Below are 15,762 nucleotides of genomic sequence, written 5' to 3'. Positions count from 1 at the left end.
TGTTTGACGACATTTTCCTAAACTTGGTCTAACTAAGGACGCATCATCGATGTTGGGATGCTAGTACTTGCATCCGCAAAGGTTGAAGGACAAGTTGGATGACTCAGGTAGCGTTTGTGAGTGCAGGCAGTATGCCTGAGCCTTAAGAGCCCCATGATTCCACCCCTGACCTGCCATGGGGCCTGGGGCGTGTGCTCACCCGGCTCAGAGCCTTGGCCTGCACCTTGGCAAAATACAGGTGAGAAGAGTAGCCACTTCCTAGAGTCGTGTGAATTAAGGGAGAGAGTGCGTGAAAAGCCTGTAGAACCTGTCCAGCGGGAAGAAAGTGCTCAGTAAATTCAAGTTACAATAGTAATGTACGTACTGTGCCAGACAACTTACTACCTTTTCTGTCCCCTATTTCCTGTTGATCTTTATGGCTTCTATTGTATGATGGAGTACAAAACGTGGAGGAAATGTGGGCTTAGTTTAAATAGAAGGACTCGGCGCAGATGCCAAGAAACTTAGGCATGTTCAGTGTGAAAATTAGATATGCATGAAGCCGACTGTAATTTTATCTACAAGAGCAGGTGGATGAATATTACTGGGCTGTGTACTTCACGATGTCTAAAATCACAGGCTTGCTTACTTACTTGGTTCCTCCTTTGCACTTCAGTTGAATGGAATTTTTTCAGATGTTGCTTTAAATGGCAATGGTCTTTGGGGAAGACTTTCTGGAAGTCCCCCTCCAAAAAGGGGATTTAAATGTGACATTTCAGTAAATTTTTATCTTAAAAGTCTAAACATGGGGCACCTGGGTGGCTCAAAGGGTTAAGCCTCTGCCTTCGGCTCAGGTCACAGGCTCAGGGTCCTGGGATCAAGCCACACGGCGGCGGGCTCCCTGCTCAGCAGGGAGCCTGCTTCCCGCCTCCACCGCCTGCCTCTCTGCCTAGTTGTGATCTCTCTCTCTGTGTCAAATAAATAAATAAAATCTTTAAAAAAAAAAAAAATGTCTAACCGTGCTGGCCTCAGGAGGCAGCATACCAGAACTGGCCTGTACCACCTTGAAAGAGCCGATGGTTAAATTTTCATTGTAACTTAAATTTTGGAGTTTGTGGTTAAGCACGGCCGCTGACAGAAACTAAATTATATGGACATATGATTGTACTTAAAACAGAGGTGATGAGTACTCAAAACGCATCACTGCCTAATTGAATTTCTGTGTTTAGTGTTGATGCTCTCAGGTCCTTTCTATCTATTTTGTCTGCATGGTGGTGTGCTATTGGGCCTCTCTTCCCAAGCCCATGTTTAGCGATGTGTTGCTAGATGGAGGTTAGCCATGCTGGAGGTATTTATTGCATGGAAACCAGCAGATGTTCTATTTTAGAGAGCTGGTCATTAAACATTGACAAGCCTAGCACTGGCCACGGGTAAAGGTGGCCTCTACCACCGGATACCACGTCCCTTTCTGCAGGGACTGCAACTTGTAGGAGTGGACTGGATATACTTAGAGATTTCCTTTAAACTCCTGGAACACCCATTCTTCTGCTTTTTTCACACATTCCATAGTTGCCTACATTATCTAGTAACAAATGGGACATTTTTTTAGTTGAAATGAAGGGTCTCGTTAACTGTGACGGACAGAGGTAATTGTGAGTTGCTTGGGAACCGTGAGAATATGCATACAAATTAATCACTTGATTTCAGCAATTTGTACTTACTACCTTATAACATTAGAAAGCTGACTCTCTTACTCACTTTTTAGGCCCTGTGCCATGGTGGCCCCTGACATTGAGCTAATCTGTGAAATCATGTTAGTTGCTGAAGGGTTTGCAGACGCTCGTTCATTAGCCCACAAGTTCGTCACGTTGTACACGCTCTGCAGGGGGCTCCTCTCCAAGCAGGTGAGTGGTTTTTCCCTTTGGCTTGGTTTTTACGTCCCATTAAAACCGCTTTGGAAATATAGATGCTGGGTAATCTATCACTCACAGGACGGTTAGATGTTTTGGAGTAATTTTTTTTTATTTTCTGTAACATTTTGAAAATCTTTATTGTACAGTTCTAAATTTTTTTTCTAAAATTAAATTTGAGACATTTTAAGTTGACCATTTTTTTTTAAATATTTTATTTATTTGAGAGACAGTACAGGAGGTGGAGGGGGGTTGGCGAGGGGCGTGGGGAGAAGCAGACTCCCTACTGAGCAGGTAGCCCAATTTGGGATGAGCTCGATCCCAGGACCCCAGAATCATGACCCGAGCTGGAACCCAGGATTGTGACCTGAGCTGCAGGCAGACGCTTACCTAGCTGAGCCACCCAGGTACCCCTTAAGTTGACTGTTTTATTGGTACTTCGTACAGTTTTTAATCGATGGGCTCTGTGATTTTCTTTAACCTTCAGCAGTGCTGTAATTATACATGGAATTTTATGATGTGTCCTTTTCTTGGTGAGAACATTATTTTCTAGTAAAGGATGGCAGGACTGTCCATAAGAGTCAAAAGAAGTAAAAGCTGATTTTCCGAAGAACCCCTCAAGAAATTTTAAATGAAAAAGTCTCTCGTTTTGGTGGTCATGTTTTATTTGCAGGTGGGGTTGGCTTCTTTGTTTTTTGTTTTTACTTTGGCTCTGTAAGTCTCTAGTCTCTGAAGTGGGTCAAACTTACTCTTTACTCTCCTCACTAGCTTGGATTTTTTTTCTTTTCTTTCTTTTTTTTTTTTTTTTTTTTTTTTTAGTACAGTTGAAAATGATGCTACATTCATTTTAGGTCTGCAGCACAATGATGTGGTATCTCTATACGTTATGTCATGGTCACCACAAGTGTGCCTGCGTCTGTCACCCTACAAGGCTCTGCCAGTACCACTGACTGTATTCCCTGCTCTGTGCCTTTATTCCTGTGCGGTCCCTAGCTTTTTGATCTTTCACCGAAGCTGCTGATGTGCTACAGAAATGACATCAGTATCAGCCTTGTTATTTTTAAATTCAGCTTCGTGGCCACCTTTGACTTCAGTCTTTTGATGACCTTTCATTAATTCCTGGTGACATTATTTTGCAGCTCTTCCAGCATGAAAGTATTAAAATGCCACAGTTAGAGCCACATAGTTACCTGTACTGACAGAGGTATTCATTCTAAATTACCTGTTGCTGAGGCGGAATTTGGGATGTGAGAGAGAAATTCACGTTGTCATTTTAGATTTACATGGTGGGGGAAATCATAGTGAATTTAATAATACAGAAAAATGTTTATGACAGTGTTGCATGCAGAAAACAGCATACCAAATTAGATGTGATATACAATTTACATGTGTTTTCTATTTTAGACTCTGTGCATTGTATACATGCTTACACACACACACACACACACACACACACACACATATATATGTATGTATATACATATACATATGTGTGTGCTTTTTAATTTTTGTCTCTGGGTACTAAGACTAAGTATTTTTTATTTTTCTCCCTGTTTGTAATTTCCTTTTTATTTTTGCAAGGAGTTCGTTTTAATTTTGTAATGGGCACGAGTCAGAAGAATGGGATGTCATTGAACCCAAACAACACAGAGTTTGCAACCACATCCATTCCCTGTGGTCCTGTTTAAACATTTAGTGAGCATTTCCTATATCCAAGTAATATGTTTGTTGCCAGTGATGATGAAGAAGGTAAACAAGAGCAAATGAAGCAAAGCACTCAGATTCCTGAGTTCGGAGGACTCGGGAGATTCAGTTTATGTGAAATAAAATCACGAGAAGTTGATCATAGGTAGAAGAGGGAGGTGTTGGGAGTAAAAGAACAGTTGCGAGAAGTGCTCTCCGACTGGACAAGTGTCATGGATGAGATGAGGGAAGGCAGACCAGGACAGAAGGGCCGAACTAGGAACACTCGCTGGTAATTTTCTAAGCTGGAGGGATGGATTTAAGAAGAACCAGTGGATGTCTTTTAAAAAATTATTTATTTAAGAGAGCATGCCCATGTTGAGGGGGACGGGGCAGAGGGACGGGGAGAGAGAGAATCTCAGGCAGACGCCCCACTGAGTGCAGAGCCTGATGTGGGGCTTTGTCTCATGACCCTGAGGTCAAGCCATGAGCTGAAATCAAGAGTTGGATGCTTAACTCCTGAGCCACCCGGGGCCCCACTCGTGGACATTTTTAAAATTCAACTTAATTTTTATTTAAATTAGTCAACATGCTGTACGTTACTAGTTTCCAATGTAGAGTTCAGTGATTCATCAGTTGCGTGTAACACCCAGTGCTCATTGCATCACGTGCCCCGCTTAATGCCTATCACCCAGTTACTGCATCCCTGACCCCCCCGCCCCTCCAGCAGCCCTCCGTTTGTTTCCTGTAGTGTCCAGTGGACATTTTTGGCCGATGGAGTGATGCAATGAAGATGGTGAAGATTATTGTAGCACTCGTTGCATTCACATGCTTAGGAGAGTCCCCAGATCCTCTTAAACCTGGGTCCGGAATTTCTTCTACCTCCTCTCCTTTAATGTTCTTACTGCACTGACTAAGCACCCCTCTGGCCTCCACACTCCCGGCTTTCCCCCTTCCCTCCTCACCACAAGCCCTAGTCTCCTTCTGTACCAGTGGCTCTCCACTGATTATTTTTACCATGACCCATAGTAAAAACTGCTTATTCTGTTGAGCTCAGGAACGCAGCCATGTGTGTTATATGCATAGCTGTGAAACAAGAATTTTCACCCAACACTCCTTACCTTTCCTATTTGTAGTGCATTCTGGTATTTTTCATTCTATTCTGTTCTGTTTTATTACCAGCAGAAATGATGGTCAAGACCTACTAAATTGAATTTACTAATGCACTAATGGATTGAAGGACATATTTATACATGGATATATTGTTTCACTGCCCACAAAGCATTAACTCGTTTCATTCCTACAACAGCCCTATGAAGTGGTTAGATTCTTTTATGTGCCTTTTTATAGACGATGATACTTGGAGAGGGCAGTGATTTTCCCACAGGCGTTGTTGGAAGATACCTGAGATAAGGGTGTCACTCTGTGGGTTGTAGATGAAAGGCAAAAGACAGTAGGCCTTTTATATGTGATCAGCCCCTTAACTCATTGTCCCCTTCCTGAGCACGTGCCCTGGGCAGTGCCCAATGCTGGGACCTAGAAGACAAAAGGGAATAGATCTGGGTTGTGTTCTCCAGGAGCTCTGAGCCTGTGAAAGGCATCTTCCATTGGGATTATGTAAAAGTCTCAAAGGAGAGATACTATTTTATCACCAAGTTTCAAATACTATAGCTTGGACTGTGTTCAACACCAACATCGGTGCTGGAGCGTCCAAGTGATGAAGAGGTAGAGTAGGGGTGCCTGGGTGGCTCAGTGGGTTGAGCCTTTGCCTTAGGCTCAGGTCACGATCTCAGGGTCCTGGGATCGAGCCCCACATTGGGCTCTCTGCTCAGCAGGGAGCCTGCTTCTCCCTCTCCTCTTCTCCCTCTGCCTGCCTCTCTGCCTACTTGTGATCTCTGTCAAATAAATAAATAAAATCTTAAAAAAAAAAAAAAAAGGTAGAGTACTTAGGCCAAGTAGAGATCTGGGCCTGGGAGGGGCAGAGTCACAGGACTGTCCACTGAACTGAAGAAGGGGGCCGTGTTTGGAGGTGAAAACGCACAGGTAGTTCAACTCCTGAGTTAGGTTTCTGGGGAGAAGAGCCGGGAAGGCGACTGGAGCCTGGGGCACATGCTAAAGCTCAGTGCTGGGGGCAGAGATCTGCTGACAGAGGCAGAGAGCCAGGGGGAAGAGGTAGGAGGAAGCTGAAGGGACATGGTTTTCACAGTTGCAAAGAGGAGAGGAAAACACTACTCTACACCCTTAAAGCATGTATTTATCTGAACTCTTTTCTTAGAGCTTTTGGCTTCTACCTCTGGAATGAGAATCTTACTCCCTCATAAAATTTTTGAGAAAATATAACCTATGTTTTGATTTTTAGGATCATTATGACTGGGGACTTCGCGCTATTAAATCTGTGTTGGTTGTAGCTGGCTCTCTGAAACGAGGAGATAAAAATAGACCCGAAGATCAGGTACCGCAGTGCTGACTTGGTTCTGGGGCGTGAGTGACTCAACAGCTTCACAGAAATGAGAGTATATACCCGGATGGGGCGCTGTGCCTAGCGCAACTTTGAACAAACAGAATCTCTGTTTCTGTAGAACATCCCGAGAACGGGCATTTCTTACGTTATTAAGGATATGACTACAGGAAGGAAAAGGGGGCTTTCTAGGCGCCTTTGAGGTAGCAGCTACAGAAAATATTTTGGCTATCATAATCACATAATTCAGCAATCACTGGTTGATTTCCTCTGAGGAACATTTAGAAAATCTGATTAATTGATTTGGGAAATTAATCCTGAAAAGTCAGTGAAAACATAATCTCATGGGGCGAAGTGCGTCCCTTTCATGGGCGTAAGATGAACGTGAGGAATGGAACGGGAAGAATGGTCGCCTGACACCGGTGAAACGCTCAGGTGGTTAGTCACAGCGGCTGGGGCGGTATTCGATCCCAGCCGGGGGATAGAACAATAACTGCCACCTTCTCTAATTTTTTTGGAAGCGTTTTTCCTTTATTAAAGAGTGAGAACAGTGGCTCTGCAGCACTGTATATATTCTGTACGGCTTCAGAAGTTGAAAACAATCTATTCCTGTGAGTTTCTTTTCGTGTTAAAGGACACTTACATAATTTCTACTTCCATAATACTTTTCTCTTCCTCTCAGTCATAATTCACCGCTAGGTAGGGATTTTCTTGCCTTTCTTTGCTATGTTATCAGTGTTGTTGGATCGCTTATCTCTTTCTGTAAAAGTCATGCTGATGTTCAAGTTACTGCTTTTAAAATCTAAAGCCCTCTTTGGTTTTCAGCCAATACGGAACAAACACCCACACTAAAAAGGGTTCGGTTTAGCGTTCTGAGATTCGCAGAGATTCTCTTTGAAGAAGATGAGCTGATGGGCCTGGTTAATTATATCCTGGAGTTTGAGGATTAAAGAGGGAAGAGCCTTAGACTCTTTGTCAAGATCAAACCAGATCGTTGCCGGAACAGAGCCTGCTCCCTGACTCGAGTCCGAGGTTTGGGGCACCAGCAGAGCCTTCTGGTGTTCTGATACGGGAGCTTGGTAGCATTTACCCTTCCTGTAGATAGGGCGCCCTCCTAAGGGAGGACCAGTATCAATTGCCCGTGCTTTGGGTACAAGGTTTGAAAATAACGTGTCTGGTACACCCTGTATTGGCTTCCTCAAGAAAGTGTTTTCTTTCTAGGTACTCATGAGAGCACTGAGGGACTTCAATTTGCCTAAAATAGTGACAGATGACCTTCCCGTGTTTCTTGGCCTGGTTGGTGACCTCTTTCCTGCCCTGGACGTGGCCCGGAGGAGGACGCCACACTTGGAACAGACGGTCAGGCAGGCCACCTTGGAGCTCCACCTGCAGCCCGAGGAGAGCTTCGTTCTTAAGGTAAAAGCAGCGTGTGCTTCTCATGGCAGCTCTGGGGATTTGCCTTGAGAACGACTGCATTTCAGTGGTCTTTAAGCAAAACATGAACTTACGTATTCCGCGGACCTTTATGCAATCTTATTATTTTCTCTGAAGCATTCTAAATTGACCGGCTTTACGCCAGTAAATAGGAATAATTATTTTAGAGTTCCATTCTGTGAGTAGGCATACAATTCAGTCATGGTTCTAAGTGTGAACATACTTTTCTTCAGGCCACAAAAATTTCTTTGTTGTTCCTGGTTGACATGCACCAGAAATTACTTTTGCTCCTTTTTTCTCTCCTCCTTCAAGAAACTTACAAGTAAATCCTTAGTATTTGCTTTTAGTGGGGAAAGAAATGTCGACACTTATGACATCTGACTTCAGGGCTTGTGCCCACGCGTGTTCAATTTGGGCGTAGTGAATACACAGATGTTAAAATACACTTAGAGAGTATCTACTTTAGATATCACGAAGGAGCTAAGTCGTTACTCAGGTGTAGGTCATTAGCCTTGTATTGTTTTGGTTCAACACTTTGTGAAGAGGCAGTGGTTTTGTAAGTCATGCCTGCCATGTATCGAGGACTAGTGTACCTCGCCCTGCCTACAGCAGTGACTTGCCAAGGAATGGTTTCTCTCCATCCGTCCCCCCATGTTGTACTTGGGGAGATTCAGGAGAAACTGTGGTTGGCACGGGTCATCTCTTCGAACTTTACTGGAACGTCATTTTGTCGGTGGGAGCTGGTTTGAGTTGTCAGCCAAGAATTAAGCCAGAAAACGGGTAGGGTTTTGTTTTTGTTTTTGTTTTTGTTTTCAGGGCTGGGGGGTGAGGTTCTTGGTTGTGTTTTTTTGCTTTGTTTTGAAATGACCAACTCATTGAAGGAACTGGTGACTGTTTGGTCACAGGTCGTCCAGCTTGAGGAGCTGTTGGCTGTGCGGCACTCGGTCTTTGTGGTTGGAAATGCAGGCACGGGCAAGAGTAAGGTATGGTAAATTGCCTGTTTGTTTTCACCCCTGGAAGGAACACGTTTTGGTCAGGCATATTTTCATTTCTATTTAAGAGTTCCCTTTGCCAAAGTGCCCCATAATTTTGAGTTAGAATCTGAGTCTCTAATACAGCTTTTTTTAATCAATGGATGCTATTTTTTTTTCCATATTAGTGGCAGGGAGAGTGCAACACATAGAACCTTGTGCTGAAATAAGAAGAGTAAGCTGAGAGAAGATTGGGCTTTCCATATTCATCAAAACTACTTTTTTCTCTCTCCCAAGTTATTTTAGATTCTCCTTCCCATATCAGTATGAAAAACCCAAATATTTTCCTTCAGTACTTTCTCAGAAACAGAGCCCTCTATAGGGCAGAAAGAAACATTGAAAAGCAAGGGAGACAGCAAAACCCACATTTTGGGGGTACCTATTATGTGCTGTGCTGGATGCCTCACGTGTGTTTTACTGTGCACGGCGATGGTATGCTCTGGGTATTATTATCTCCATTTTTACCTCACTGCTTGATTTTGTTTGATCTTACCGATAATCCTGGCAACATACTTATTTTCTTGGTTGGCAGACAGTCTATGCAGAACTGCCTGCATTTTAATTCAGGGTGCTTGGGTATAAACATACTGAGTAGCCAAGGACTAAAAATAATCAGACTGGGCATATGAGACTTTAGAGCATGAGTGTGTATAGAACTTGCCAGGATTTAGATCCGAACCCAAAGTGGAAACAATTGCAAAGGGAGGCCTGGTATCAGAATTTTCTAGTGAAAAATGTAATAATTGAAATATTGAAGTGGATAACTGATAGACCTGTAATTATTTTGTTAGAGGAAGTTTCAGATGTGGGCCATGGTTCAGGGAAGGATAAAATTAAATTCTATAATTTCCAGTAGATTAATGGTTTCTAAAAATACAAGCTTAATATTCCTAAAGCATTCAATTTCTTTCATCTAGTCTGCACTGATTGTGTCCCAGCCAACCTTTACTTAAGCTGATAGAACTAGAACACTGGGGCTCAGGGCCGGGTTACGTAGCCACTTCCTCTTCCAAAGTACTTGATGGTTGTTGATCAGTCCTCTGGAGGCCTGTGGGTTGATTAGGATGATGCAGCTCTAAAATAGAAGCCGTGGCTTTTCAGAGAAGGCAAAAAGGATATTTGGGGGGAGATGACGGAGCTAGGGTGTCAGTTACTTAAACAGACGTAGAAAAAGCGTCTACCCGGTGAATCTCACACAAGCCGCCTTCTTCTCAAGCATCTCGATCAGAGTTTCTCAGCTGTGCTCACGGTTGCCGTGCTGGCTCAGATTACTCTTGGTCGTGGAGGCTGCCCCGTACATTCACCGCAGGCTCTTGAGCGGCTCCCGTGGCCTCTGTTGAATAGCACGCCCTCTTCCTCAAGTGCAGACCATCTCCGTCTGAGAACCGCGGCTCTAGGTCACTGGGTGTTGGAACACGTCCCCGCTAGCATCACGGGCATCACCTGGGATGTTATTAGCCATCCAAATCCTCAGTCCCATCCTAGACCTGCTGCCTTAGACTCTCCGGGATTAGGCCCAGCCGTCTCTGTCTTAACATCCTCTAAGCCATTCTCATGCACCTACGTACAAGCAGCGTGGATTCCCCCACATGAATGGGAACACTCGTTGACTTATTTGCACATGTGGTTAAAAATATTAAATGATAGAGTGAGTTCCTTTAGTCTACATGGTTCCAAGAATCCCGTGAAGAGATCCTTAGAGATGGAAGGATTACATTTTTCAAGATGGTAACGAAAATGTGCACATGTCTGTTTTTCCCCATCCTGATTATACTCAGGATGTCTAGGAACGTCACATGAAGAAGAAAAATCCTTTAGAAATGATTTGCTTTCCATTTGCCTTACGGGAGTATTAATTTTCTTAGCTTTTTCCTTCTTCCCTTCAGATTTTGAGAACATTGAACCGAACATATGTTAACACAAAACAGAAACCTACTTGGACTGACTTAAACCCCAAAGCTGTGACAACAGATGAACTCTTTGGTTTCATACATCACGCTACTCGAGAATGGAAAGATGGCAAGTAGTAGTTCCCCTTTACAAGTGCTAACATTTTTCTTACCCAGAAAACCATTTCTCAGTTCAGGCCAATTTCAGTCATATATTTATGACTTAGATTTATTGTTTATGTGTCAGCGTTATCGGAAATGGAGCAGCTCACAGCAGCATTTATAACCAATAAATTAAAACCAGATTTGAATAAGTGGTTAATTTGTATTCGGCAAGTTTGCACACAGCTGTGTATTTTATCCCATGTCAGTTACGTCGGGGCTCCCTTGTAAAGCAGGCAAGAAGTGAACTTGAATGCCTCAGGAGAATCTGTGAAGTATGGGATGCAAGACACAGACTGAGTTTCAGACAGACACTATTGTAGGCACCAGAGACAGAAGTTAATGGGACATGGTCCTTGTCCTTAAGTGTTTGCAGACAAACAGATCTTCTTGTTAAAATCTTACTTCCCGTTTCAGTAAATGCACTAACCTGGACACCATCTTTGAGTCCTTTCTCCCTTTCATGCTGTGCATTCAGCCTCACAGCAAATCCTATCAGCTTTACCTTTAATCTGTTGTCTTCCAGTACCATTTGCCTTCTCTGCCGCTCCCGTCAGCCTGGACTGTAGCCTCTTGTCTGTATTTGTGCGGTCGTCCCCACTCTTGTCTCCTTGCAGTTCATTTCCCAAACAACAGAGGGCGCTCCTGAAAATACAAATTTGCTTGCAGTTTCCGGTGGGTTCCATCTCCTTTAGAATCCAACCTTAATCCCAGGTTCTGTGTGATTAGAGCCCTCATCCCCCAGCTCTGGTCTCGTTTCCTATGTTCTGCTCCTCACCTACCATCATCCATGCACTCTGGCCTCCTTGCTCCTCCCTGAACATGCCAAGCATCTTCCCATTGCAGGGCCCCCCCGCACTTGATGGTCCCACTGTTGGCAGCGCTACAGGTAATGTGAGTGTCTTAAGGTAAGGAAGTGTCTGGTCCTGGTGCCACCTCAGAGAAGGCTTCACTGAGGATCCTGTCTATAGGAACACGCCTCACCCTTCTTGGTTTTCTTACCATGTGTGTGCCTATTTTCATAATTTGGGGACAATCAAAACTGGTTCTTGGCCTTTCTGTCATTTTTTCTTAAAGGATGGTGGCATGAAAGGACTAATACCAATTTATGCTGAAAACCTGTGTAAGCCATTCAGATCCATGATCATTAGGAAAGGTGGCTGGCTTTTTTTTTCTTTTTTTAAAAATGAGTCGTAGTAGTAGGTTTTGCATACTGTCATTTATTTTTGCACAAAATACTTCACAGGAAACGAAACCTTCCACATATGTGCATCAAAACAGTTTTTCTTACAATATTATATACTTGAGTTTTGAAAAAGCAATGATTATTACATACATCATGTAATGTACGCAATACCTGAAAAAGCAGGGACAGCAAAAAGGACTGTGGGTTTAAAATATTTTTATCGGGGTGCCTGGGTGGCTTAGTCGGTTGACCATCCAACTCTTAGTTTCAGTTCAGGTCATGATCTCAGGGTCCTGGGATCGAGCCCTATGTCCGGCTCCATGCTCTTTGGGGAGTCTGCTTAAGGATTCTCTCTCTCTCTGCCCCTTCCCCCGACTCTAAGATAAATAAATCTTAAAAAAAAAAAGTTTTTATCTTCTCATCTTATAAACTACTAAGCCAATGACCAAATTTCTCAAAGAAATGTAAAATACCTCTGAATTCGCTTCAGAATTCTATCCCATGAATATTGTTGTAGAAAACAGAGAAAGGTAAAATAGACTAGTATTTGGCCTAAAATAGATAATGTATGTACAAGGAAAAGGATAATGTCTTTGTTTGGTGTAACATACATGTATGTTAGCCCCTATAAATCCCCACACCTGTTCTTCAAGGAAGCTACTATCTTTATTTGACATGTGGGAAAGCCTCAGAGAAGGTCAGGCACATCCTCACGGAAGTGAAACTTGTTCATTGGTCTGCAGTCCAGGCATAGCTCAAAAGGCATCCCACGTTGCCCATCAGAAAGAGGAAGCAAATGTACAGCAAATTTATTTACCCTTTTTTAAGACTTTATTTATTTATTTATTTGAGAGAGAGAGCGTAATCAGGCAGAGTGGCAGGCAGAGGGAGAGGGAGAAGTAGGCTCTCTGCTGAGCAGGGAGCCCCACACAGGGCTCGATCCCAGACCCTGGGATGGTGACCTGAGCCGAAGGCAGACATTTAACTGACTGAGCCACCCAGGCGCCCCAGCAAATTTATTTACTTAATAAAAGAGTTTCCTATAGAAATAATGGTTTATTTTAGAAATAAAGAGTATGTAACTCCATACTATATTAGCTTTTTAAAAATTCAATTAGCCAACGTATAGTACATCAGTTTTTGATGTAGTGTTTAGCGATGCATTTGTTGAGTATAAGGCCCAGTGCTCATCACATCACGTGCCCTCCTTAATGCCTATCACCCTATTATCGCATCCCCCTCCCACTACCCCTTCTGCAACTCTCACTTTGTTTCCCAGAGAGAGGAGTCTCTGATGCTTTGTCTCCTCTGATTTCTTCCCATTCAGTCTTCCCTCCCTTCCCCTATGATCCTCTGTACTATTCCTTATATTCTGAATAGGAGCGAAGCGATATGATAATTGTCTTTCTCTAACTGACTTATTTCACTTAGCATAATCCCCTCCTATTCCATCCATGTCAACGCAAATGGTCGGTATTTATCCTTTCTGATGGCTGAGTAATATTCCATTGTGTATATGGACCACATCTTCTTTATCCACTCATCTGTTGAAGGCCATCTCGGCTCCTTCCACAGTTTGGTGACTGTGGACATGGGTGCTTTGAACATTAGGGTGCAGGTGCCCCTTCGTTTCACTACATCTGTATCTTTGGGGTAAGTACCCAGTAATGCAATTGCTGGGTTGTAGGTAGCTCTATTTTTGACTTCTTGAAAAACCTCCATACTGTTTTCCAGAGTGGCTGCACCAGCTTGCATTCCCACCAAAAGTGTAGGAGGATTCCCCTTTCACCGTATCCTCGCCAACATTTGTTTTTCCATGACTTGTTAATTTTAGCCTTTCTAACTGGCTTAAAGTAGTATCTCATTGTGGTTTTGATTTGTAGTTCCCTGGTGGGGAATGGTGTGGAACATTTTTTCTTGTGGATCATTTATTCTGACTGTGTAGGTCTCTTCTCATCCATTCTGCGAGAACAAGCAAATCTTAAGCATGATGGACCAAAATGGATCATCCTGGATGGAGATATTGATCCCATGTGGATTGAGTCACTAAATACCGTCATGGATGACAACAAGGTGAATAATACCTTAGTGCTAAACAAATACCACACCCGGAGTGCAGGAAGATCTGTTCACTTGTTCATTGGAATACCAGTTTTTAATCATTAGGCCAATGTTCTTCATGTAATTGCTATTTTGATAAGTGGCACTATCCTGATAATGCTCTTAATTTCGTTGTTAAAGAGTTGAAGGGAAATAACGTTTTTCTTGTCTGCATAAATTTAACCACCTTTAAAGAAGGATGGATACCTGAGAATTTAGTTCATACACGCCTCACCATTTTCTAATGGTGTCTAACCATTAGAACTCTAATTTGTCTGAGCAGACAAATTATTATCTTTGGTTATGTATGCAGTACTTGGATAATAAAAGGGTGAGTTTGTGCCCCTGTAAATTGATGGAATTTAGCTATTAGAATTAAGCAATTCCTATGGCTATAGAATGAGTAGAGATGCATTTCTAAGCATTTTTGCTGTGGCTAATCCAGCATTCCCAGCAAAGACAAAACCTGATAGTCCAGGCCCGTGAGACACCACTTAAAGCAACACAAGGTCTATAGTTAGGGTTAGGAGAAAGAAATAGGCAATCATCCTTGCTACAGAACAGAATTACGAACCCCCTTAAATTAGCGGTAATTACCGCTTTCCACTTTAAGACACTGTTCATCATAAAATGTGGGTCTGAGATCTTTATACTTGCATGAGTTTCTCTAGCACAATTGATAATTGTGGTATTTCAGATTCTAAAGAAAGTTTGTTTTTTTGTGGTATTCAGGCCTTTTCATGTAATCAGCTCTTAGAACAAGTATCTTCTGTTCAGGAGTAATTACTGCAGACACTTAGTGTTTGGCATGAATGAGTCCGTGTTAGTGAGTTTGTTCCTCAGGGGTCAGTGAACTCCCGTCTGGGATTAACTGAGATCTTTATTCACACCACTCTTCCAACTCAGGAGAGCGAGCTCATCACTTTTGGCACTTGTACCGAGGCGGGTGGCCAGGGAGAGGGAGTACTTGGTGTTCTGAGTTAGCTGTATAGCCTTTGCCCCCCAGTGGCAGCACCACTTTCACGCAGTGCTGCTCTGTCCAGGTGCTGACCTTGGCCAGCAATGAGCGCATAGCCCTCACCCCCTCCATGAGACTCCTCTTTGAGATTCACCACTTGCGGACTGCAACCCCAGCTACTGTTTCCAGAGCAGGGATTCTGTATGTGAACCCACAGGATTTGGGCTGGAACCCGTGAGTACTGCTTTTTTTTTTTTTTTTTAATTGTGGTAAAATATACATAACAGAAAACATTTTAACCATGTTTAAGTGAACAGTTCAGTGGCAGTAAGTACATTCACGTTGTGAAACAACCATCACTCCCAACTGTCTCTGTAACTTTCTCCATCCTCCCCAGTGGAAGCCCCATACCCATTAAACAGTAAGCACCCAATACGCCCTGCCCTCTGTCCCTTTCTCCTTTCTCCCTCTCTGAATCTGATCCTGCTACATACCTCTTATAACTGGAATCATATGGTAATTGTCTTTTGTGGTGGCCTTATTTCACTTAGCATAATGCCTTTAGACTTCATCCATGTTCTAGCATGTTCCAGAATTTCCTTCCTTTTTAAGGCTGAATGATGCTCCATTGTATGTATGCAGCACATCTTGCTTATCCGTTCATCCATTGGTAGATACTTGGGCTCCTTCTACCTTTTGATGGTTGCAAATAATGCTTTTGTGGACATGGGCATACAGGTATATCTTTGAGTCCTTCCAGTTATTTTGGATATATAGCCACAAGTGGACTTTCAAGATCATATGGTAATTCTATTTTTAATTTTCACTGGATCCACCATACTGTTTTCCATAGTGGCTGCACCATTTTGCATTCCCTCCAACTGTGTACAAGATTCTAATTTCTGTACATTCTCACCAATGCCTGTAATTTTCTCTATTTTTTTATGACAGCCATCCTAATGGGTGTGAAAT

At 42.9% G+C, this 15,762-nt stretch overlaps 1 protein-coding gene across 1 annotated transcript in view; it reads left to right on the top strand.

Annotated features, from left to right (window-relative positions):
- The window catches only part of DNAH11 (dynein axonemal heavy chain 11), a 317,403-nt gene that overhangs the window by 135,981 nt on the left and 165,660 nt on the right, over positions 1 to 15,762 (top strand). The window contains exons 36-42 of the mRNA XM_032873525.1: positions 1,745 to 1,883; positions 5,932 to 6,024; positions 7,252 to 7,446; positions 8,370 to 8,447; positions 10,382 to 10,514; positions 13,678 to 13,805; positions 14,876 to 15,024. Coding sequence (XP_032729416.1) covers positions 1,745 to 1,883; positions 5,932 to 6,024; positions 7,252 to 7,446; positions 8,370 to 8,447; positions 10,382 to 10,514; positions 13,678 to 13,805; positions 14,876 to 15,024 — 915 coding nt within the window. The remainder of the gene's footprint in view (positions 1 to 1,744; positions 1,884 to 5,931; positions 6,025 to 7,251; positions 7,447 to 8,369; positions 8,448 to 10,381; positions 10,515 to 13,677; positions 13,806 to 14,875; positions 15,025 to 15,762) is intronic.

Source organism: Lontra canadensis, unplaced genomic scaffold (assembly GCF_010015895.1).
Source record: "Lontra canadensis isolate GAN:19392208 unplaced genomic scaffold, GSC_riverotter_1.0 scaffold2, whole genome shotgun sequence".
In the NCBI taxonomy this organism is placed as follows: domain Eukaryota; kingdom Metazoa; phylum Chordata; class Mammalia; order Carnivora; family Mustelidae; genus Lontra; species Lontra canadensis.
Note: the sequence above shows the minus strand (reverse complement) of the source record. Positions and strands in the feature narration are given on the sequence as shown.